The 23,456-nt window shown below is 47.1% G+C and overlaps 1 protein-coding gene across 1 annotated transcript in view; it reads right to left on the bottom strand.

Annotated features, from left to right (window-relative positions):
• The window catches only part of ADAM33 (ADAM metallopeptidase domain 33), a 106,108-nt gene that overhangs the window by 33,659 nt on the left and 48,993 nt on the right, over positions 1–23,456 (bottom strand). Inside the window, exons 4-11 of the mRNA XM_084855302.1 lie at positions 19,088–19,166; positions 14,877–14,953; positions 8,040–8,229; positions 6,399–6,464; positions 5,586–5,657; positions 4,198–4,364; positions 2,607–2,691; positions 1,075–1,217 (exon numbers count right to left, since the gene is read on the bottom strand). Coding sequence (XP_084711428.1) covers positions 1,075–1,217; positions 2,607–2,691; positions 4,198–4,364; positions 5,586–5,657; positions 6,399–6,464; positions 8,040–8,229; positions 14,877–14,953; positions 19,088–19,166 — 879 coding nt within the window. The remainder of the gene's footprint in view (positions 1–1,074; positions 1,218–2,606; positions 2,692–4,197; positions 4,365–5,585; positions 5,658–6,398; positions 6,465–8,039; positions 8,230–14,876; positions 14,954–19,087; positions 19,167–23,456) is intronic.

Genomic DNA, 23,456 nt, shown 5'->3' with positions numbered 1-23,456 from the left:
AACCTTTCCTTTCCTTCTATATGCAAAGCATGTGCTCTGCCAAAATGCATTGTACAGCTCCTTCACCTTTTCTTCCATTCACACAGTGGCCAACCAGCTGCCCACAGGAAACCCACAAGCAGGACAGGAGTGCAACAGCACCCTCCCGCCCACGTTCCCCAGGTGTAGATAGGCCCACTGGCTCTGGTACTGGAGGTGGCACTCAGCGATCAGGACCAGGAGCCATGAATAGCCTTCTCCTCCAAGAATGCATCCAACCCCCGTTTAAAGCCGTCCAAATTGGTGGCCGTCACAACATCCTGTGATAGCGAATTCCATCGTCTGGCTCTGTGCTGTGTGAAGAAGGACTTCCTGTTATCTGTCCTACAAACTGTCACTACAAACTGAGGACGACGTTATCTGGACCCATCATAAAATTCGATGACTGTGGAAGGGCAACTGCACAACAGAAGCAGCGTCTGATGCTTTGGTCAGTGTTTGCTGCATTTCGGAGAGTGGCTGTCCGTTTTACAGGCCAGTGCGCTCTCACCTTGCACGTCTCTCTTCCAGAGCTGGCTGCAATGTCCAGAAAGGATCTCATGCAGCATTTACATGCTGCACAACTTTCCAAGACTAGACTCTTCTTGGGCATCATAAAACAAGCACCGGGATTAGGCGTGCAGAGACCACAGCTGCGTCGAAGAGCACAGGTTCAATCCCTGACATCTCCAACCAAAGGAACCTAAGGAATCAGGACTGCGAAAGACCTCGGTGGGCCACTGCCAGTGAGTGTGGACAGAACTAAGCTAGATGGACCAGTGGATATAAGGCAGCTTCCTATGTGCAAAGGTAATCCGTAATCTGGGAGGGGCCGTATCTCAGTGGTAGAGCCTCTGCTTTGCATGTTGAAGGTCCTGGATTCAAACCCCTCCTTCTCCGGTTTAAGGAGATCAGGTAGCAGTGTTTGGAAAGGCGTCTGCTAATCAGAATACATAAACTGGGCTTTGGTGATCAGCGTCTTATGTTTGGACAGCTGGAGCTGCTTGTTCATAACACCTGGATCTGCTCTATGCAATGCTACACACCCCACCTTACCCTGTTGCAGCAGCCATGACGCAGCCACCCTGAGATGCTGTAGCCTCCACACAGCAGCCCTCAATGTCGTGGTTCATGCCGAAGTTGTGGCCGATTTCATGGGCCATGGTGGCAGCAGCTCCAATAGGCAGCTCTGAATGGTCCTGGGACAGAGGATGAGGAGGGAAGCAAAGAAAACCTCACGAGCTTAAGAGGAGAGGAGACCGTTTGCTCAGAAATCCAAGGACCACGTTCCTGGGACCTAATTGTGAGCCAGGTCTTCGCTCCAGAACCTATTTTAGCTAAACAAAGGACCTGTCTTCTTGTAGAACCTAGAAATCAAATGTCGGTGTTTTATAATGTGACAGTCAAAGAATAGGCAAAACTGTTCCCCACCCCCACCCCATCGATTTCAATTTGGGAATGAACATAAGAAGAGCCATGCTGGATGAGACCAAGGGTCCATCTAGTACACTTTCTGTTCACACAGTAGCCAACCAGCAGTCAACCAGGAACCCATGAGCAGGACACGAGTGCAACAGCACCCTCCCACCCATATTCCCCAGCAACTGGTGTACATAGGCTTCCTGCCTCTGATTCTGGAGGTAGCACATAGCTATCAAGTCTAGTAGCCATTGACAGCCCTTTCCTCCAGAAATTTGTCTAACCTCCTTTTAAAGCCATCCAAATTGGTGGCCACTGCTACATCCTGTGTTAGCAAATTCCAAAGTTTAACTATGCACTATGAAGAAGTACTTCCTTTTATCTGTCCTGAATCTCCCACCAATCAGCTTTACAGGATGACCCCTTTGGGTTCTAGTATTTTGAGAGAGGGAGAAAAAAGTCCCTCTGTCCACATTCTCCACACTAAGCATAATTTTGTAGACCTCTACCATGTCTCCCCTCACCCTCCTTTTTTCCAAGTTAAACCATCCCAGCTGTTTTAACCTTCTCTCATAGGAGAGATGCTCCAGCCCCTTGATCATTTTAGCTGCCGCTTTCTGCACTTTTTCCAGCTGTATGATATCTTTTTTAGATGTGGTGACCAGAACTGTACACAGTATTCCAAGTGTGGCCGCACCATAGACTTGTATAGGAGCAGTATGATATTGGCAGTGATGCCTAACGTGGAGTTTGCCTTTTTTTACAGCAGCCGCACACTGGGTTGACATCTTCACTGAGCTGTCCACCACAACCCCAAGATCTCTTTCCTGGTCAGTCACCGCTAGCTCAGATCCCATCAGGTTATACTTGAAGTTGGGATTTTTTGCCCAACGCACATCACACTACACTTGCTTACATTGAAGCGCATTTGCCATTTGGATGCCCATTCCACCAGTTTGGAGAGATCCTTCTGGAGCTCCTTGCAATTCCTTTTTGGGGAACTCAACTTATTCAAACCTGTGGATGATGGGTGGGGAAGCCACCGGAGCCATGTGGGGCTCTCAGCAGAATGCCCACGTCATCAGTAAAAAAAGGGGTTATGCCACACCATCAAGGGAGATGCTCCAGAAAGCAGAAGGTGAACCCAGGAGAACCCATATCCTCCTTACCATGCTTACGCCACCAGAGTTTTCTGCACTGCACATGCCCTCCAGCGGGGCCATGCCAATGGTCGTCCCTTTGAACGTCACACCACTGTGGCGGTATATGCAGGAGAAAACAAAAGGAAAAGAGACAATGTTTAGTGCCCCCTGACAGTCTGAGCAGTATTCTGGCCAGATCCAAGCTAGCCTTGGAATGTTCAAAACACGAGAACCTATGGAACTTATTGCCACTAAACTGTGAAGACTAGCAGCATAATCATTTTTCTCCAAAAAGTGTGTGTGTGTGTGTGTGTGTGTGTGAGAGAGAGAGAGAGAGAGAGCGCCCACAACCACCACTCTTCATCCTTTACTGTAGCAACCAAAGAAGCCAAGAGTTTGATTTAAATCAGCCACACACACAGATTTTCTCCTGACTTTAGCCAGTGAACAGCAGATATTTAGGTGTTCTGGCATGATTGAGTCTGCATAAAGCAGAGAGGATGGACTTTTCTGGAAGGCTTTTAACTCGCCACTTTACCGTGGCTTCTGATTCCAGATTCTCTGTGGGATTAAGTTCACATCCTCTACACGCATTTTTTCCCAGGTTTTTTTCCTTCTCAGCCTTTCTATATGTTCCACTACATAACCTCTAGATGGCATTGTGGTATAGCCAAATTGCACAACTGCACTAGCATTTCATTCCATCATTCCCCCAAATATCGGACTTTCCCTGATCAACCCCCGCCCCCCAAAAAGCTTGGAGAGCACAGAGAGGCTCTGGAGGATGACAACATCGTCTAAAGAATCCGTAAACTACTGTGGGTGAGGAATCACAAGCGCACAATGAATGCCTCATGTAGAAAAGCTCACCATGCCTAAATATGCCAAAAATAGGGGACTCTACCATGTCTCCCCTCACCCTCCTTTTTTCCAAGTGAAACCATCCCAGCTGTTGTAACCTTCTCTCATAGGGGAGATGCTCCAGCCCCTTGATCATCTTAGTTGCCCCTTTCTGCACTTTTTCCAGCTCTACAATATCTTTTTTTTTTTTGGTGTGGTGACCAGAACTGGACACAGTATTCCAAGTGTGGCTGCACCATAGATTTGTATAGGGGTAGTACGATGTTGGCAGTTTTATTCTCAATCCCTTTTCTAATTATGCCCAACATGGAGATTGCCTTTTTTACAGTGGCCACAGACTGGGCTGACATCTTCATGGAGCTGTCCACCACAACCCCAAGATCTCTTTCCTAGTCAGTCACCGCTAGCTCAGATCCCATCAGGCTATACTTCAAGTTGGGATTTTTTGCCCCAGTGTGCATCACTTTACACTTGCTTGCATTGAACCTCATTTGCCATTTGGATGCCCATTCTCTCCTTTTGGAGAGATCACCTGACCTTTTTTACCTGGAGATGCCGAAGACTGAACCTGGGGCCTTACACAGGCAAAGCAGGGGCCCTGCCTCTGAGCTATGGCCTCTTCCCAGTTCTCTGTTTCTAGCCCTTTCCGATTCAACAGTTGTGGCTGTGGTGGGGAGAACGGTGCAAAGAAGAAGAGCAAATTGCAACCCAGTGTGGTGTGAGCTGCCTACTTGGTGCCCCTGCCAGGAGGACTCACGTCAGAAGCTGAGCATTGTCATGCTTCTTCCGAGACTTCAAAGACTTTTTCCACTGCAGAAAAGACACGAGGGAGGTGTGGGCATCGTTGCTCACTGTGCATTGGTCTGACTCGGTCCACACCTCGAGACCAATCAGGGCCACTTTGATGTTCAGGGACCTGTAAAACTGGGGAAGAGAAGCCAGAAGAGAGGAGGAGGAGGAGGAGGTGGTTATATATCTGCATGGATATCAGGGTCTAATTCTATACACGCACACCTCTACAAATCCACCCTATGGCATTGAAGTGACATTATTCTATTTGTCCATGAGGCTCGTTTGGATTATTAACTAAGTTAAAAATATCTTTCCCATCTCTTTGTGATCTCAATTTGAGGGGTGTGGGGCACAGACACCATAGGCACTGCCAACTGCCCCACCTGCTCTGAACTGGCGCTCTCTCTCAGGAGGAAAATAAAAACGCCAAAACTCTATAATAACATCATCGTCATCAACAACAACAACAAAAACAGCGACACACGCGCACACGCACAAGCACAGGGGGAACCTCTATAGCAGCAGTAGGCAACCTGGCATGGTCCAGGTGTTTTGGACTACAAGTCCCATAATCCCTGACCATTGACCGTGCTGGCTGAGGCCAATGGGAGTTCTCTCCAAACCACCTGGAGGGCACTAGGTTGCCACCCGTGCCTTATAGCAAATCTATATGACTCCCCATTCCAACCAAAGCCAAGTGCTGAACCAAAGACAATTTCAGTTGTTTAAAGCATCAAATAGAAAGGGGGGCTTTTAAAGAGTAACTGGGGAGCATGGGTGAGGTGTGTAAACCCCCCTGCACACCGTGCCCATAGCTTACTTTCCCACTCGCTCACTGTCCATTTTCCAGAGCTGGAGCTCTGTTACTAGAAGAGCCCTTGGCAACAGAGAAGTGCCTGCAGAGATGGGCTACTGGAGGGGAGGGGGTTCAGTTCAGCTCCTCTCACCCAGATACCCCTTTTCCTTTTAAAACTGGATCCCCCACCTACCCCCTTTCTGCATGATTTGGGCAGTTCCATGTTTAAACACACAGACCAGTTCATAACACATAAGTCGCCAAGGGTGCAAGCCTATGCATGTTTAGACAGACATGGCTGGCTGGGGAATGCTGGGAGTTGTAGGACTTCTGTCTGTCTAAACATGCATAGAATTGTGCCTCAAATTCCCTAATCAATAGATGGAGACAGTACCTGCAACTATGAGGGGGGTTTCCCTGTGGTTTCCTGCTGGTCCTTATAGCCTGACCCTATAAGATGAGCAGGGGCCTAAGGGTTTTCCTATATTACCATTAAATGCAGGTAGCTGAGGGTAACTTGCCAATCCCCTGCTAATCTCAAGGCACAGAGTGATTACCTTGTCTACATAATTAGCGATCTCCAGGATCCGTTGCTTTGTGCGTCCCAAATTTTGCTTTTGGATTGTAAACTGGGAAAAACAGTAAGAGAGGAAGAGAAAATGGAGAGACAAGATTGGGAAGGAAACACATTGAGTGGTTTACTCCTTAAAAAAAAACCCACCAGCATGGGTTGTTAGGCGTTCCTTGAAAAATTACATCCCCAATGATGCACACACATGATGTAGATGCATACACATATCTTGGAACAGCGATGTCAGGGGATCACACCAAATAAAAGTTCAAGCTATGAGCTAATTTGTTCCTGGAGTTTTTAAAACAGTTAGTAGGTACAGTGGCAGGGGTCACTCAGGGTGCACAGCCAATAAACAATTCTGGATGCATCGGGGAGCTTTGGCTGCAAACATAGGTGTGGGGAGAATGTTGGCCTAGCAGCCAAAAATAAGTATCTGTTTAGCCGGTGTTTTTTGTGTATAAAAAGACTAGCATGTTCAGTATGTTCTGTAGTAGTGGTGGTTTCATTCTGCTTCTTGATTTTGTGCTTTTGCCAGAGGAAAAGATGCACTCACCAGCGGTCAGCTGGTGAATGTATTGTGGATCTTCATCACTCAGCATTTATCCTTAAACATCTTGAGCTACAAATCCAGCCTCTGCTCTTCAGTACTGTGGCTGAGGACAGGCTGCTAAGATCTGGGCTGCTGTGAAGCTAGGCTTTAGGCTCTCTGTGAGGCTTCACATCTCAGTTCACTGAGGCTTCATAGGAAAGACTCTTTTACCCCCTCTGGCTAAAGCAAAAGGGATGAAATTCTCACCAGGCTGTAGTCCGCAACAATGAAGAGCTCCATGTATTTCAGGTTTCTCCAGGTGTCCCTCCTTTTCTGCAAGACAAATTGCTTAACATCACCAGAAAGGAAGGACAGGGGGAAACCAGCAGAGAGGTGCAGAAACTGTGACCCGTCTTCTCTGCTCCTAGAAGCAAACAGTTAAGACCAAACAGCAGGGAAAAAAGCTAACCCCGGAGTAGTCAACAAGCAGGCCAGGGCTTGGATTCCTGCCACACTCTACCACCAGCTTCGAGCTAGTGTTTGACAGAAATAACCATCTCTCTTTTTCCTGGGGTGGCTCCAACTTGGCCTACCATGGCCTCTTAACAACTGGCAGTGGGGAGGGAGTGTAGCGAGGGTATAACCAGTGTGGGATGGAGGGGAGCAAAGTGGGAGAAGACCACTTAGCCCTGGGCCATTCAGGTCAGAGGCACTGCCTCCAACATGGACAGACCCCATCAGGAACCAAGATGGCGGCAGCACTGGCTATTGGTCAGGAGCTTCTTGGCGGCCTCTTTCAGTAGACTCCAAAAGCCAACTCAAGAAACTGACGAAAAGATTCTTTTCAAAGCTTTAATCCTTTTACAACTTAATGACTCTTTCAGATGCTAATCACCAGCGACTAAAGCAAGGAACAGCAGAGTGGCCTAAGCTTCGAATAGGCAGTTGATCCCCATTTGAAAGAGAGTCACTTGAACTTATAGGCTAGGGAGAGATCCTCCCTCTTTCCCTTGGGTCCATGGGAGGCAGCTGTTGCTTGCGCGCCAAACGGGCACTACACCTCCTTTCCGCGCCCTCCATCACTCGTCATTCCCTGCGTCTGCGTTGAGCATCTAGCAAGCCTCGTTCCTGCACTTTCTCACTGCCAGGGTCACTATCTATCCCAGGAATGCCGGCAGAAGGAATCTCTGCCAGCTGCTGTACCTGTGAGGGATGAGCTGGCTCCTCTCCCACGGATTGCTGTTCCTCCTCAGAATCAGAACTGCTCTGGGGCTCTATGGGCTCAGTTTCCACCCTAACACTATTGATCAGTGGGGGCCAGGGGAGGACCTTTTCCTTTTCCCAGGCATTTTAGTTTTTCAGTTTCTGTTTTAAATCTAGTATTGTATTTTAAATCGTTGCACTGCTGCTAGCTTCTGTTTGGTTATTATTTTTAATGTTTATACTGCAATTTTAAACTTTAAACTTTTATATTGTATTTTATCATCCTGCATTTTACGCTTTTAATTGTTGTGAACTGCCTAGAGGGCTTCAGCTATTGGGCTGTATAGAAATGAAATGAAATAAAATAAAATGAATAAATATCGTTCACTGGTATAAGACCCAGCAACTTCTAGCACATGCCAAGATGTTCCCCGCTTCCTTCTCTGCCCCTTCTTGCAGCCCTTCCATCCCCTCCAACCCACAGAGCCTTACTTCCTATCTCCCTCTCCCCTGGCTGTTAACCCCTCCCAATAACACCCTCCTTCTCTGATGGTAGCACCCAACTGGGTTGCATAGATCTGGAGTAGGGACCTGGTGGATGAACACTCTGGGCCTCACTCCAAGTGGCTGGTCAAGGCGGCCTTTTGGATTCCTCCCTTCCAGTTCTGGGATACTAGATGATCTGTGCAGCACACAAAGACTTACCCGCTGATGCGCCGCTGGTTTGAAGGATCTGGCGACATCTGCTACATTGCTTTGCAGGTGGTCACCATGTCCACAGGTCCCAGCTCTGATGGGCAAATGTTCTGCCCTAAAGATGATGTGAGGTTCAGATTCTGGGTTTGACGGAGGTTCCAGGTAATAGCTGTCATTATGGCTGAGTATGATCAGGCCGCTAGGGAAGGACCAAAAGAGTGTGATTACTACAAGAGCAGCAGCAGCAGTGCTGTCCCCACTGAGGCCCGCCTGGCACCAACCCTGTCATCTTTTCAGCGCCAGGTTAAGATTGTCCTCTGCTTCAGGCATTTAATGGCATATGATGGGGCATTTGCGCTAGCTGTCTGAACAGGTCTTGTATTTCATTGAAACTGGTCTTAGCTTTTTAAATGTTGTATATTTTAAATGTGTATTCTCTATTTTATCTTGTGAATTGTTGTGAACTGCCCAGAGGACTTCAGCTATTGGGCGATATAGATATGAAATAAATAATAATGAAAACAACAACAATTATTTAAATCGTACTTTTCTTACATCAGTTATCCCGACAACAACCATGTAAGGTAGGTCTCCCCATATTCTCCTCATATTACAGATGCTGGAACGTAGGGTGTCATCTTATACCAGGTCAGTATACGTCTGTGTGTCTAGTGAGAACTGTATCTACTCTAACTGGCAGCAGCTCTCTGGAGTCTCAGGCTGAGGTCTCATGCATCTAGAATCATAGAACCGTAGAATAGTGGGGTCGGAGGGGCCTACAAGACCATCGAGTCCAACCCCCTGCTCGATGCAGGAATCCAAGTCAGAGCATCCCTGACAGATGGCTGTCCAGCCCCGTCTTCAATGCCTCCAGTGTGAGAGAGCCCACCCCCTCCGTAGGTACCTATCTACCTGCTCCCTGATCCTCGAGATGCCAGGCATTGAACCTGGGACCCTCTGCATGCAAAACAGGTGCTCGACCACTGAGCTAAAATCCCTCAGTGTTGGTCTGAAGTTGAGAGATAAAGCTGGAGAGATGATAGCATTGGTGCTGCTGCTGTTTTCAGACTGATGAAAGTGGGAGGAAAGAGACATTGCTGTCTACGCCGCTCGCACTCATCCTGCACTCATCTCTGATAAACAGTTTTCCCAGGTTTTCTGGTTCTTCAAGAACCAGTTTGACCAGGGAGAAGAGTTGGACAAGGGAAAGTAGTGTTCCTCCAAAGGTGTACACCACGGTAAGTTGTCTTACACTCAACCCCCTGAAAAAACTGTGGCCTGTGGTCCAGCAATCACGGCTTTTCAAAGGTCGCCCAGTAGGCTCAGGCTAAAGTGTAACAGACTCTAATCCATGCTGGTTGAAATCCATGGCAAACTCCACACCCATTGGTCTTTGTCTCATTTTGCAAACACCAAACTTGGGGCTTTAGCCCACAGGCAAGTCACAAGACAGCGAGCACCTAAAATCCCACCACTGTGCAAAAGCTTCCCCATACAGGAAGCTACGGTTGCGAGGCTCACAAATCCACCAGACAAGAAAATCCAGGCCAGCTAGCTGTCTGTCTCCACTCCCACGCCTGCTAGGCTCAGGGCACAGCTTGAGCCTCAAAGAAAACAGTTGCGTTGATCCCAGCAGAGCATGAAGGAAGGTCTCACCTAGCAACCATTTCAGGAGTGTTTTCCCTACTTACTGGGCAATCACAATCCCTTCCCTTTGAACCCAGAAAGCAGCAGGGCAGTAAAGATATGAAGCTGCCTAATACCGAGCCGAACCAGGGGTTTATCTCACCCAGTCAGGTGTACTTAACTGGTAGCAGCTCCCTCAAGCTATGGTAAACCCAAACTCTGCTATCTCTTGACTGAACCTGGAACCTTCTGCATGCAAAGCAAGCATGCAAGGCTGCAAATTCTGGTGGCCCCTCAGGTAAGATCTCTCAGTAGGCTCCTTCCTGCTGACACCCTCTCACTTTCCCTCTGGGCCCAATTTGGTGGCTTGGCAGCAACAACGGGCTGATTTTTTCTGTTTTGCTGCCGCACCTGCCGAATTCTGGAGGCAAACGCCAGTTTGTTTTCCCTTAACAAATCAGCCCTTTTTGGCTGCCAAATTTCTGTGGTAAATTCAGCAGCGATGGGGGGGAGTGGGGGCCCACAAAAAAGGCCAGGGGGCCGCATGTAGCCTGCAGGCCGTGTATTGCCCACCCCAGGCTAGGGTTTCAAGCCTGGACGAGGGAGACCCAGGATGAAATCCCCGCTCGGCCTAATCCACCTCACAGGACGGTTGTAAATGACAGGGGAGAAGCATGCATGCCAACTTGAGCTCCAAATTGGCCCAGTTTGCACATTCCAGCAGGCCCTGAAACTTCATAGCCACGTTGTTCTGGTTTCCCACATCACACAGGGCGAATGGAATGTCTATGTGTATCATGCTTCTTTTGTGGTCCGTTTGAGTTCACCACTCTGCTGGCAGGCGGAGGGGAAGGAAGCTTGTCTGACCCACCCCAGAGCTCCATCATGTCCATGCAAATGCTTCAGGATAGTATTGTCTGACCCAAGTCTGGATGGAGTTGGGGAAAATCCTGCTCAAAGCTTTCACAGCAACAGAATGCTTACTGAGGGGCTGATGCATTATCAGAGCAGGGAGGAGACAAAGGAGAGGAAGCAGACAGCAACAGCACCCCAGCCTTGAGGGGGGAATGGAGAGATTTTCTGTTTCATTTTAGTTTTTTTGGAGGGAAAGTACACAAGTTCCTAGCCCTCATGGTTATGGAGAAAAGGGAAATTTCAGGCAATGCCTGTTGAAGACTCAGAAACTGAAGGAGGCTTCCTGAGGTAAAGGAACAGGGTGCCATGTCTAACTCTTTGCCCTTTAGTGCCTGATCCTGTTTATCCCAACTTTTGGCCTCTCCCAAGTGCCAAGGAGGGGCAACCCCTGCCCCCCAGTGAGACTGATGGATCTTATTTATTTGTGTTTAAAAAAAAAAAAAAAGTCAGCCTATAGCTTATAGTTCTCATGGCCACATACAGTAAAACCCCAAATAAAATCCCAAAACCACAAAAAAAGATCTCCCAGCAGCATAATACAATAAATTAAAAGCAGCAGAGGCTAAAATCGACACTGCAAGAACTGAAAACATTGAAGATTAAACTGCTTAAAAACACAGCATAGCAGCAAAAATATGGAGGATTGAAAGGCCTTGGAGAATAAAAAGATCTTTACCTGGCTTGAAAAGGATAACAGGCACCAGGTCCCCCCCCCCCACACACACACACAGGGAGAGGCCCATGGTGTCTTCTTGCATTTTGCCGGACATGGGGACAGGCTGCCCAGAAAGGCGTGTGGTGTTGGAACTCCGTATCTTTAGAGCCCCTGGTGTTTTTCTCAAAAAGCAGCTGCAGGCAGGGTAATGGTGGTACTCCTTTGATCGGGGTTGCATCATGAGGGGAAATGGGCTGCAGCCCTAATCCCAGTTCTCCACACACACGTGCAGCTGTCATTAGTCACAGAGGAGAAAATGTGCAGGCTTAAGAGAAGCTCTTCAGTTCTCCCTTCCATGACTAAAAGCAGCTTCCGGGGTGGGGGTGGGGGATTTACATCAGGAAATTGTTGCAGGGATAACTAGCTAACCCCTCTCTCCTCCATGCCATGATCCTGATGTAAATTGCCCACCCCCATGGCTGCTTGTTGAGGCGGTGGGGAGGCATTGGAAAGTTCAAACCCAGAACCCCCACGGCACACATAGTCTGAGATCTAGCTGCATAAATCAAGAACAGTCTTTGAATACATTGCACCTTATCGAAATCAATTATAAAATGTTTGCTATGGAGAGGGAAATGGAAGAAAACCCTACTCCAGTTGTACCCCCCTCCCCACCCCACAGGGCTAACTGACATCCATGGCCCTGCGGGGAAGAAGAAAGAGCGAGGGAGCAAGCAAAGGGAACATCAGGGCCTGCTCCAGTTGGACTGCCCCTCCTTTGGGAGATGAGAGGGGGGAGCAGGACCATCCCACCAGCCCTGCTGACAGTCTACCTAATTCCTTTTTCTCCCTCTTCCCTCCCCATTGCCTTTTCCTTGTGTGCCGTGTCTTTTTTAGATTGTAAGCCTGCGGGCAGGGACCGTCTTCTTTGTTCATTGATTGTAAGCCACCCTGGGAGCCTTTTTTGGCTGAGGAGTGGGATAAAAATACTAGAAATAAAGCAAGCAAGCCCTGGCTTACATTTTCCAGGAGAGTATCAAACGGGCAAATCTCAAGTATTTTCTGACCTTTTTAAAAAAAAAATGGGTGAATGTCATGGAGGACTGCAAGCATTTGCAATGCAAGAAGAAAACAAAACAACTGAACTGACTGGGAAAAGTCAGGGAGAGACTGAGAGATTAATCTATTTTCATACAGGATTCAAGAAACATATCCAGCAGTGCGTCCACTGCCCTCTCCGTTCAGTTGTAGCCTCAGGCGAGGGTCCTCGAGGAGGGCGCGAGGCAGTTCTCCAGCTGTACGGCTCATTTGAGTGTCCGTTACTATCCTGAGTCATGGGGGGGGGGGGTTACACATGCATAGCTGAGAAATGACCTCACTTGCCAGCGTTCCTAAAGATGCAGCTCACACAGACAAAGGCTGCCAGGCCTATTTCGAGCCCTGCAATGTCACACTGTGGGACTGGTCCCATGAGACCGGCATGGGGTGGGGGAGGTTAGCTAAGTAACCCTTGGGCACTTCTCCCCCTTCCTCTCTCTCCATCCCTGGCCCTAGTTCTGGCAAATTTTTCCCAGTTGGGACATGGATGTCTGGTCAAAAGCAGCTATAGCTACAGGGCCTTCAGGAACGGCAGCAGTAGAAAGAAGTGTGGGAGAGGGGATTACAGGGCAACTGGCCAAAGTAAAGTGCCAGGCCAGCCAGACTGTGAGGTACTGTGAGGTGGCTGTCACAGGGGGCAGATTTAGGGCTCCATGGAAGGAGAAGGGCTATATAATCGTGTGTAGGATTTTGAAACACGCACACACCGACCCCCAAAAAGAAAGTCAGTGAAAGGCAGCCGAACTGATTTCCTGCCAAAACTGACAGGGTTGGCCACAGAAAAAAATCCAGGCAGAAAGGAAGATCTCGTGGTTGGTTCAGGGAAACTTCCATTAGATATGTGGCACTGGGACTGATGGATTGTTTAATCGGATTTCTCCCTCCCTTTCCATCCCAATCTTGATGTGGGGAAACAAAACAGCCCTGAAGGACAAACAGACATTACTTTAAATGTGTGTCTAGCAGCTACGTCTTTTAAAATCATTTTTACTCTAGAGTAGGCGCAGACCCCCAATCCAGATCCTAGCAAGGGGAGTAGGGGGTTGTTAAGATCCGGATTGGGCCCTCTGCACCCTCTCTAGAGTAAAAAAAGAAAAGAAAAGAACATCGCTGCTAGGCACACATTTAGAGTAATGTCTGCTTTGGCCCTGAGTGATTGTGACACAAGGATTTGGAATGTTATCCAGACATAAATGGGATTAAACAAAAGGTGATTCAGTTGTTAAATTTTACCTCATGAAAGACGACTGAACAATTGTATAGAGTTATCTGGGAGGCTGCTGTATTATGGCTGATGCCTTGGGAAATACTGATGGGCAGGGTATACATTTAAATACATAAATAAATAAAATAACACACGTAAACGTGTGCATTCTAGTTATTATCAGGTGACAACTAAATTTCCCCAAATGTTGAGATTTCTGAAGAGGAAACCAAACTCTTGTTCAGATTCAGTGGCATATGGGACCTCCCAATGTGTCAGAGTTTGGGGGAAAAAAACACCACACACCTTAAAAGCCACAATTATTCCAAATCTGGGGAAGTTCTGGAACATCTCCCTAGCTTGCCTAAGAACATACAAAGCACCCTGCTGGATCAGACCAAAAAACCATGTAGTCCTGCATCCTGCTTCCAACAGAAGCTAATGTATTTATATTTATTATTACATTTATATCCTGTCTTTTTTTTTTCCTCCAAGGAACTCAAGGTGGTTTACATGGTTGTTGTCCTCTCCATTTTATCTTCACAACAACCCTGTGAGGTAGGTTAGGGTGAGAGTCAGTAATTGGCCCAAAATCACCCTGTGAGCTCCATGTCCATGTGGGAACTAGAACCCTTGTCTCCTGAGTATCAGTCCAACATTTTAACCACTACACCACACCGCCTCTTGTCGTCTCTCCACAGTATATATAGTACCCTGAGGTATACAGCCTCCGAATATGGAGGATTCATTTAGCTATCATGGCTAATATTCCTCAATAAACCCATCCTCCCCTATGAATTTGTCTGAAGTCCCCTTTTAAATACCCCTAATACAGTGGCCATCAGTATATTCTGCAGCCGAGAATTCTTTGCGTCAATAATAGATTGCAAGAAACAGTACTTTCTTTTGTCTGTCCTGGGTCTACTGAAACTGTGCCAAATATTTCCCCAACCTTCAACGGGACATTAATCCCCAACAAAAGTGTGTGTATGCAGGGGGATACTCAGAAACTTTGGGGAATGGGTACATTTTAAGAATTTTCAGGGCCATGGTTTTACCTTAAAACACAAGGTGACCGTACAATCTTTGGGGAGTGCTTTCACCTCTCCCCTGGCTGGGCCAAATAGTTCAGCTCATCATTAGAATCTACTGCTAGTCAATTTCATTGGGTAAGCCCAAATTCTTCTGCTATTATGGGAGAGGGAGAAAAACGCCTCTCCATTTTGTGCAGAAGATGATTAAGACTAAGGTATGTCATTAGCATGCATAAGTAAGAAGGGGCTATATATAAATGATGGCTTCCTTAGAGAGAAAAGCACATGGCTCGTTTTCCCATCACCTTTCTTACCTGATTCCAGAGCATGTACTTATTACCACCCAAGAGCCGTCGTACCCCCGGACATGACCATGGTAGTAACAGTGTTCCTGCAATCAGAGACAAAAGATGAGAACTACTGATAAAACAACTTGGTTACGGTGTGCAATTCCTGTGAATTTTGATGCAAATTTCAGAGAGAATCAGATCATCTGAAAAAGGAGCAAAATTCCCAAACATCTGTTTCCATTTTTGCTTCAAAGCAAATTCCATCACTGTTTTTTGTTTATTCCAGTTTTTAATCCAACTCACCCTAACAGTTTGGGAGCATTACTCAACACATAAAACTAGTGTTATCTGCCAGTTCAAGAATTTTTAATTCAGCAGTTTTGCCTTTCCACTGATTCATCAACTGACAGCTCATTTTAAATGAATTTAAATAACTCTGCATGTTACCAAGGCTTCAGTACAGATGTCTTTTTTGAGACATTGGAGGAAATGTGTGATAACTTAAAATTTAACAAAGAAAAGCTACCACTCACTGTTAGACGGATTTTCCTATTGCTGTTCGAGTAAAACACTAGAACCAAGGCAGCTGAAGGGTAAAATCCTATGCATGTTTAGGCAGAAAAAAGTCCTACAACTCCCAGCATTCCCCAGCCAGCATAGGATTGCACCCTACTAAAATTAAAGAAGGATGCCTTTAATTCTCAGCTTCACCAGTTAAAATCCCTTCTCCCAGTTAAGATTTCCCCTCTGTAATTAATTAACCAAAGTTGGTAGGCCTACCTATTAAAGCTTGCATCCCTATCTAAAGCCAAAAGATGCTAATAGGACAAACCAGGTTCAATGAGAGATACAATATGGTATATGATACAACACTAATATTGTAGCTAGAAGTCTGCTGGCCCCAACATTCCTGCAGCTTAGAGGAGGAGGAGAAACTGGAGGGAAAGAACTCACCACCAGCAGCAGGGGAAACAGGGCCATTCTACCAGCCCTGCTGAAACGACTCCTTAATTTATTTTATTCCTCTTCCCTCCCCATTCCTTTTTCCTTGCATGTTGTGTCTTTTTCTACTGTAAGCCTGCAGGCAGGAACTGTCTTGTTTTACTGATTAGAAGTAAGCTGCTCCTTTTGGGCTGAAGAGTGGGATAAAAATACTTTAAATAAATAAATAAATGGCAAGAAAAGGGGAGCTGGTTCCAGAACCCCTCCTCCCTGCTTCCTATCAGCCACAGAGCTTCTAGCGAGAACTCCTTATTCCTTCTTGGCCACATCCCCTCCCCTTCCTGCACCCTTCAGATGCGGGGACACAATGTCTTATTTATGTCTTATTTTTGAGGTCTGGACAGCCAGACCTCAAAACTCAGCAGAACAAGCGGAGGGGAGCCAGGCCCCTGTTGGTTCGTCAGATCATCTGGTCTGGCTGCAATGACAATGTCACTGTACCGTCTTTGGCCATGACAGGGGCGGTGCTGCAGTAAAGCAAAGATGAGGCTGGCAGCTCCATCTGCCCCAGAGCTGCCCTGGTGGTGCAGGAATTAACGGCCCTGAGTGCCTTAGGGCTTTTCTACACGAGGCTGTTAATCTGTTGCATCTACTTTCAGTTTTGTCGTAGAATTGAGATCCGAGCACTTCACAAGGAACGTTTCCTTTCCTGCTTTTCTGCTACATAACCTCTAGGTGGCACTGTGGTATAGCAGAATAGCACAAATACACAAGAGGAAATCACACTTTCTTTCATCATCAGCAATAATACCCCAGTTTCCCTGCTCTAAAAAAACTCACGGAAAGTGTTGTTCACAAACAGAGGCGAAACTGGAGGGTCACGACCTCATCTAAAGAACGCATAAACAACCATGAGTAGGGAATGATGAGCGCACAACAAAGGCCTTGTGTAGACAAGCTCTTACACACAGGCTCAGATATATTCATTCCTTGTTCTCTCTGGCACCTTCTTTCCCTCCCATACCTTTTTCTTCCTGTCTGTCGAAATGTAGATTGTAAGTTCCTTGGGACAGGGACCTGCATGAATGTTTGCCCATTTATATCCTACTGTTCACACCTTAGCCTCTCAGAGCAAGAACTGGTAACATAAATTTAAAATAGTATAAACAGTCATACAATAACCATATACAAAAATATAAAAGCAGCAGGAAACAATGACCTGGTTCGCATGTCACAACAACCCACATTTCTAAAAAATGGTGGGTTGTCATGAATGAGGTAGCATGCTACATGCATGCTGCCCAATTCCACTGCAAATGAAGTGGCTAAACAACCCAGGGACGATCCATCCCTGGGTTGTTTAGCATTGCATCCCACCCTGGATCTCTGGCTTCTCTCTCCCACAACAAGCCAGGGAAACAACCCTACAACAAACCATTTTTTAAAATTCTGGGTCAGATCAAAATGTGAACCAGACTAAATCAAGCGATGCAAGCTGAGCAGAGTAAACGGCCTGGGCAAATAAAAGGACCTTCATGTGGCACTAAAAAGACATCCAGTTCAGTGCCAGGAAAGCCTCCCTAGGGAGAACATTCCAGAGCTGAGGTTCCACAACTGAAAAGGTCTGATCCAGGAGGATCCTAGGAGTCAGGCAGGTTCCTGTGGGAGAAGGCGATCCTTCAGGTGCCTTGGCCCCAATCTGTTTAGAGGCTTGAAGGTTAAAGCCAGCAGACTGAACTGGGCCATGAAACACGCAATGAGCCGGTGCAGTTGTTTTAAGACTTGCAAGGTATGTTCCATACACCCAGCCCCATTCAGTCATCTAGCTACTGTATTTCGTACTAACGTCTGGTGCTGAGCCATCTTTAAAGGCAGCCTCACATACGACACAATGCAGTAAACTAAGTGGGGTGTACAGCATCAGTGTTTGCGGGCAGGCTACCTTGGCCCAGAACAGACCACAACTGGCACACCAGCCTTACTAGAGAAAGGCATTTTGTTCCACTGTAGCCACTTGGACCGCCAATGACAGAGCCGGATTTAATCACACCCCCAGGTTATGAATCTGGTCCTTCAGGGGGAGTGCAAAACAGGACAAACACCATTTCCCAGCACAGATGAACACCCACCAACAACATCTGCCTTATCAGGATCTATTGGCCCTCATCCAGTCCATTACTGACCCCAGTCACAGGGATCATGCTGTTATGCCATGCTGTAAAGCATTGTGTACTCTGATCGTGCTATAAAAATCAATAAATAATAATAAGTGTATTTCAGGCTAACTAAACCACATTAAGTGGTCATGAAAAAATTATGATTCCTTTACATGATTAGTCATTCCAAAACAATCTCTTAATTTACTTCAGCCAAGGATTTCTTTATCCTTTCAATGAATCCTTCCTGCCCCCACACTTCCCTGCACACACGCCTACTACATACAGAGTTTGGGTCTATCTTCCTGGTTTCTGAGCCTTTGCCAGCCACAAGGAAGTTTATGCATTTTTCTTTGCAACCACAAGAAGAACTAGAAACTTGGGGTGAACATGGACTAACGGTTTCAGTATGGCAGAGGTAGTTCAAAAGCGGCCTTTGTTGCCACAAATGAACATGTACACTTATTTGTCCAGTAGAAAAAAAAGAGAGAGAGACAAAGAATTTGCAGTGTGTCAGGTTAAACCTGGATGTAGCAGGAGCCTATTGGCTAATGCCCAAACCAATGTTGCAACTTTTTTAAAAAAAAAGTCGGGACTGGTTAAGCATCCAACGTGCATAAATGTTGCAACATTAGGCAATTTGACTTTGCCTAAGTCAAATTGCAAAGCCAGGCAAACGACCCATGGTTAAGAATGTCACTGTTTTTAACCAAATAAAAAACCAAGATGACAGCTTGGATGATCTATACCAGGGGGATGTTGAACCCCGGGCCCATGGCCCAAATCTGGGAGGTCATACCCCTTCTCCTGGCCTCACCCCCATCCTTCCGCCTGCCAGTGGTTTGGTGGTTTCCTGGCTGCTGCAATTTCCCCCCCATTCTAAAAGGTTGAAATGTCTCTCCTAAGGTTTAATTATTGGCAGTAACAGCCTTAAGCTAAAATATGCTGGGTTTTGTTTTATATTCTTAGTATTTTGGCCTGCCTCATTTGCCTTTGGCCCGCCCACTACTGGGATGTGGCCCCTGAGAGTTTCTCTGAAATTGATTTTGGCCCTCGGACTGAAAGAGGTTCACCACCCCAATTTATACCTTTCAGTGCTGCAAAACCCACCTTCACAGCCTCATGTGTCTTACTTACAGTGTGGTTGGGCGACACGGTCACTACCTGCCCGTCCTTTGCATAATGTGTCTCTGTGTAATCTGGTGACAGCAGCCTGCTGTGAACGGAAAGGGGGGGATTGAAAGAGAGAAACAGTTAGAAAGGCTCTTTTTGATCTCTCTTACATTGAACTGACCGACCTAAGCTCCATGCTTACAGAGGATCCTATGGATCTAGGGCAACCTTCCCCAAACTGGCCTAAGTTGGACTGCAATCCCAATCATCCCCAGCCAGCATGGCCAGATTGGGGAAGGTTATCGTAGGGATTAAGGTATTCAGTTATATGCATTTAGGCAGCACATACGTAGATTAAGTATAACTGAAATGAAAGCATAATCACCCCCTGTTTATCCTTGCCTTCATCTTCTGAACTCCACTCCTTCTATTGACTCCCTTATGCCAAATTTCAGACTGTAGGCTTCTCAAGGGACCTTGTCCTTTTGTTGTTCTTAAATCACCATTGATGGTATGCATGTAAACATACACACATACATGATAAAAATAAATATTGGGAACCAGCCCACTTAAGCTGTAGTCACACATTTGCTCATTTAAAACCACAGGAAAGCATCCAGCCACCAGGCACACCCCCATCTCAGAAGGAACAACCAGTTTGCATCTACAGACATTATGGGGCAGGGAGTTTCACAGTTGTGGAACTGAGAACACCTGTCTGCACACCTCCCTGATCAAGATGGCACCAGTCAAGAGGGCACAACGTTTCTCTTACAGACTGTGACGTTATGGGAGGAGACACTGTAAAATTCATACTGTTCAAGGCATCTGGGGTTTTATAGGTCAAAACCAACGTCTTCAGTTATGCCTAGAAGGGGATAGGGAAGCCAGTGCAGTTTTCATTTTTTTCATTTATTACATTTATATCCTGCCTTTTTTCCTCCTTTATGAACCCAAGGCGGTGTACATCCTCCTCCTCCTCTCCATTTTAGCCTCACAACAACAACCCTGTGAGGTAGGTTGGGCTGAGAGTCTGTGACTGGCCCAAAGTCACCCAGTGAGCTTCCATGGCCGAGTGGGGACTAGAACCCGGATCTCCAGGCTCCCAGTCCAACACTCCAGCCATGACACCACACTGGTCTTGGAGCACTGCTGCTAGGCAAACTTAGTTCAAAGAAGAGCACACAGGAGCGTGTAAAACAGACAACGTGGACAAGACATATCAAGCGCATGGCTCCTATATAGTTTTCTGGCTGTTGTCTGCGTGCTCCAGACTCCTCACCCACATATGGGTAGGGCTTGGATCAAACCACTAAGAACTTGAGGACACCATCCTGCTTCCCTCTGCCCATCCTATCTTCTCCCATAGTAGGAGGTGCGGGGAGGGGAGGTGACAGAAGAAAGAGAAGGCTGAGCTCCATCCTGCTGGGGACCAGCCTCTTCCTGCTCAGGACTTTTCCTCTTCCTGCCTTCGCTTCCCATGGAGAAACCTGTGAAGGTGGGTGTCTCAGTTATCAGCGCCCAAGTTCATTTCACCCATTGCTGCTCTTAACATGCAAAGCAGCATTGCCATCTGCTTGGAAATGACAACCCTCTCTTCCAAATCCCACTTATTCTGCATTAGCTAGAAGTTTTTGCAGCCATCTCTGAAGCAAGGCCTCCGTAACCGGGAAAGGCGCTCCATTCTCCCAGACAATAATGCCGTGTTGGCCTAGAGACATCAGGAACGCCCCCACCCCATCCCAGAAAACAAAACACGGCCAAATGGGCCAGTTGAAGAACTGCCTTAAATGGAGCGGTGTGGCCGTGTTATCACAAGACGAGCACCAGAGCAGCCGGCAAGGATCCTCTCTCTCCCGATCCGGCTGGCCTTCTCCCGTCTGCCTTCCCAGAGGTCAGGCTCCGGAGACGTGCATTTGGCATGAATCACACAACTTCTTGATTTTTTCCAAACACCACTTAGATTAACTCCTCATGCCCTCCCCCTGGGTTCCTGTCTCAGGACTATCTGTCTGGAGACACAGGCAGCAAACCTCAGGATGAGTTCATAAGACAGAACCTTCACATCCAGGCCAGCCCTTCGTCAGCACTGTGGGTGGTGGGCGCTGATTTCCTTTTTGAAATGTATCTGTATTTCTGCATCAAAGACAGCCAAGTTACATGGCTTTTATATTCGTGCCAAAGAATGCTGGCTTTGCATCTTTCTGTCCCTGCAAGGAGCTATACAAGTCACCAAAGACCTGATGTCTCGGGGGGCCACAGATGCTGGAGGTGGCTGACCATTTGCTCAGTTCATTCATACGGGCCAGGTTGCAGAATCGGGTGGTGCAGCTTTCCCTGGATTGTACCACTCTGAGCAAGAGGAATCTGGAATGGCCCTCCTCCCTCTGGCTTCTGAGGTGTCCTAGGTACCGATCATACACTTTCAAGTGCTATTCCCCCGCCCTCCACCTCAGATTACAGGGGCTAGGAACTTGCTACATATACATATACATTAAAGGAGGGCGAGGGGAAAGCTGAGATTCTCAGCAAAATGTGAGACGTCATACAAAATTCTGCTCTTGTACACAGAAACCTAGCCTCAGCTGTTTGGGCAGCCTAGAAGAAACGGGAACATAGGAATCCGCCTTCAACAAAGACAGGCCATTGCCCATCCAGCCCACTATTGTCTCCTCTGAAGGCAGCACCTCTCCAAGTCTCAGGCAGAGACGGATTTTGCCCATTCCCCGCTACCCGAGGCCCTTGTAACTGGAGGTGCTGGGGATTGACTGACCTGAGACTTCAGACAGCAGAGCTAAGAAGCATCTTTGCCAAAAACTATGTGGAGCAGAGACATCACCTTGCCGACAAAGGTCCGTCTAATCAAAGCTATGGTTTTCCCAGTAGTAATGTATGGCTGTGAGAGCTGGACTATAAGGAAGGCTGAGCGCCGAAGAATTGATGCTTTCGAACTGTGGTGCTGGAGAAGACTCTTACGAGTCCCCTGGACTGCAAGGAGGTCAAATCAGTCCATCCTAAAGGAAATCAACCCTGAGTGCTCATTGGAAGGACAGATAATGAAGCTGAAGCTCCAATATTTTGGCCACCTAATGCGAAGAGAAAACTCCCTGGAAAAGACCCTGATGCTGGGAAAGACTGAAGGCAAAAGGAGAAGGGGACGGCAGAGGATGAGATGGCTAGATAGCATCACCGATGCAATGAATATGAACCTGAGCACACTCCGGGAGAGAGCGCAGGACAGGAAGGCCTGGCGTGCTATGTTCCATGGGGTCACGAAGAGTCGGACACGACTGAACAACAATTCCTTTTCCTGGACTATACATGCCACCCGGTATATAGAAAACTAGCACTTCAGGGAGAAAGCTAGGCTGAACACATGTCCCTGAAGTGCTATTTTTCTATGTGCAAGGAGGATTTCATGGGGATGGGGAAACATGCAAAACATGCCATCCCCCCACAGGCCAAAATGGTCCAGACTAGAAAACGTTTTGCCCCATGAATTTGCTAATTCTGTTACACTGGCTGTAAGGCAGCTCCTTGTATCTAGTCTAAAATATGTATAATTGAGAATTCCTCCAAAAAAAAAAAAAGGAAAATAAGCAGATATTGATAATTAAAATGTAAGCCTTGCATGATCGAACAATAACTCTTCTCAAGCCAGAGTCTAGATATGTCCTGTGCCAGTTTCAGCTTGATAGCAAGTCTAGCTAAAATCTCAGCTGGGATAGTCTGAACACTTGCTCCCTCCAGGAGGTAGAAACAATAGGGGCTTTGCAAACCAAGCAACTGAGTTTGGATCACAATGTGGTTGGGACACATGGAGGGAGGAATCATGTCAACAATCATCAATCAGTGATATCACGGACACTAGCCAGGAAGTGCCTGTGACGCTCACACAAAACTACATCTAAAACAACATTTCAAATTACAACAGCCCTGCTAGGTGGGGGCAAGTACTGCATATCCCAAGGAAAATATATGACTGTTTGAAAGGGGAGCATGACCAGTGGCGTAGGGAAGCCAGGGAGGCAGCATTGGCATTTTTTGAATAGCAGTGAGGCTGACTTCATCTGCCACCTCCTCAGACTTCCCTGTTCCCTCTTAGCTGCAGTCCGCACAGCAGCTGGAAAGAAATGAATTTTCCCAGCAACCGTACATTGTTCCCTGTTGTGATGCAAAGAAAGTATTTGGGAGTGGCCTGGCCTGGAATGGGCCACTAAGAGCCATTAGCTTTACAAGAGCCCTGCTCCTGATGGAGATGAAAACTGCTAGACCTGATTTGTTGCTATATGGATCAATATAGCTGCTGGAATGTTCGGACTCTCCTCGGGGTCCTGGCTATGGGCACTGTTATGATGAGCGCCTGCACTTCAGAATTTACTTCTACACCACT

The sequence above is a fragment of the Heloderma suspectum genome, chromosome 5 (assembly GCF_057233095.1).
Source record: "Heloderma suspectum isolate Gila_16-S chromosome 5, 16-S_ref, whole genome shotgun sequence".
Taxonomy (NCBI): Eukaryota; Metazoa; Chordata; class Lepidosauria; order Squamata; family Helodermatidae; genus Heloderma; species Heloderma suspectum.
This window is presented reverse-complemented; position numbering and strand designations above follow the sequence as displayed.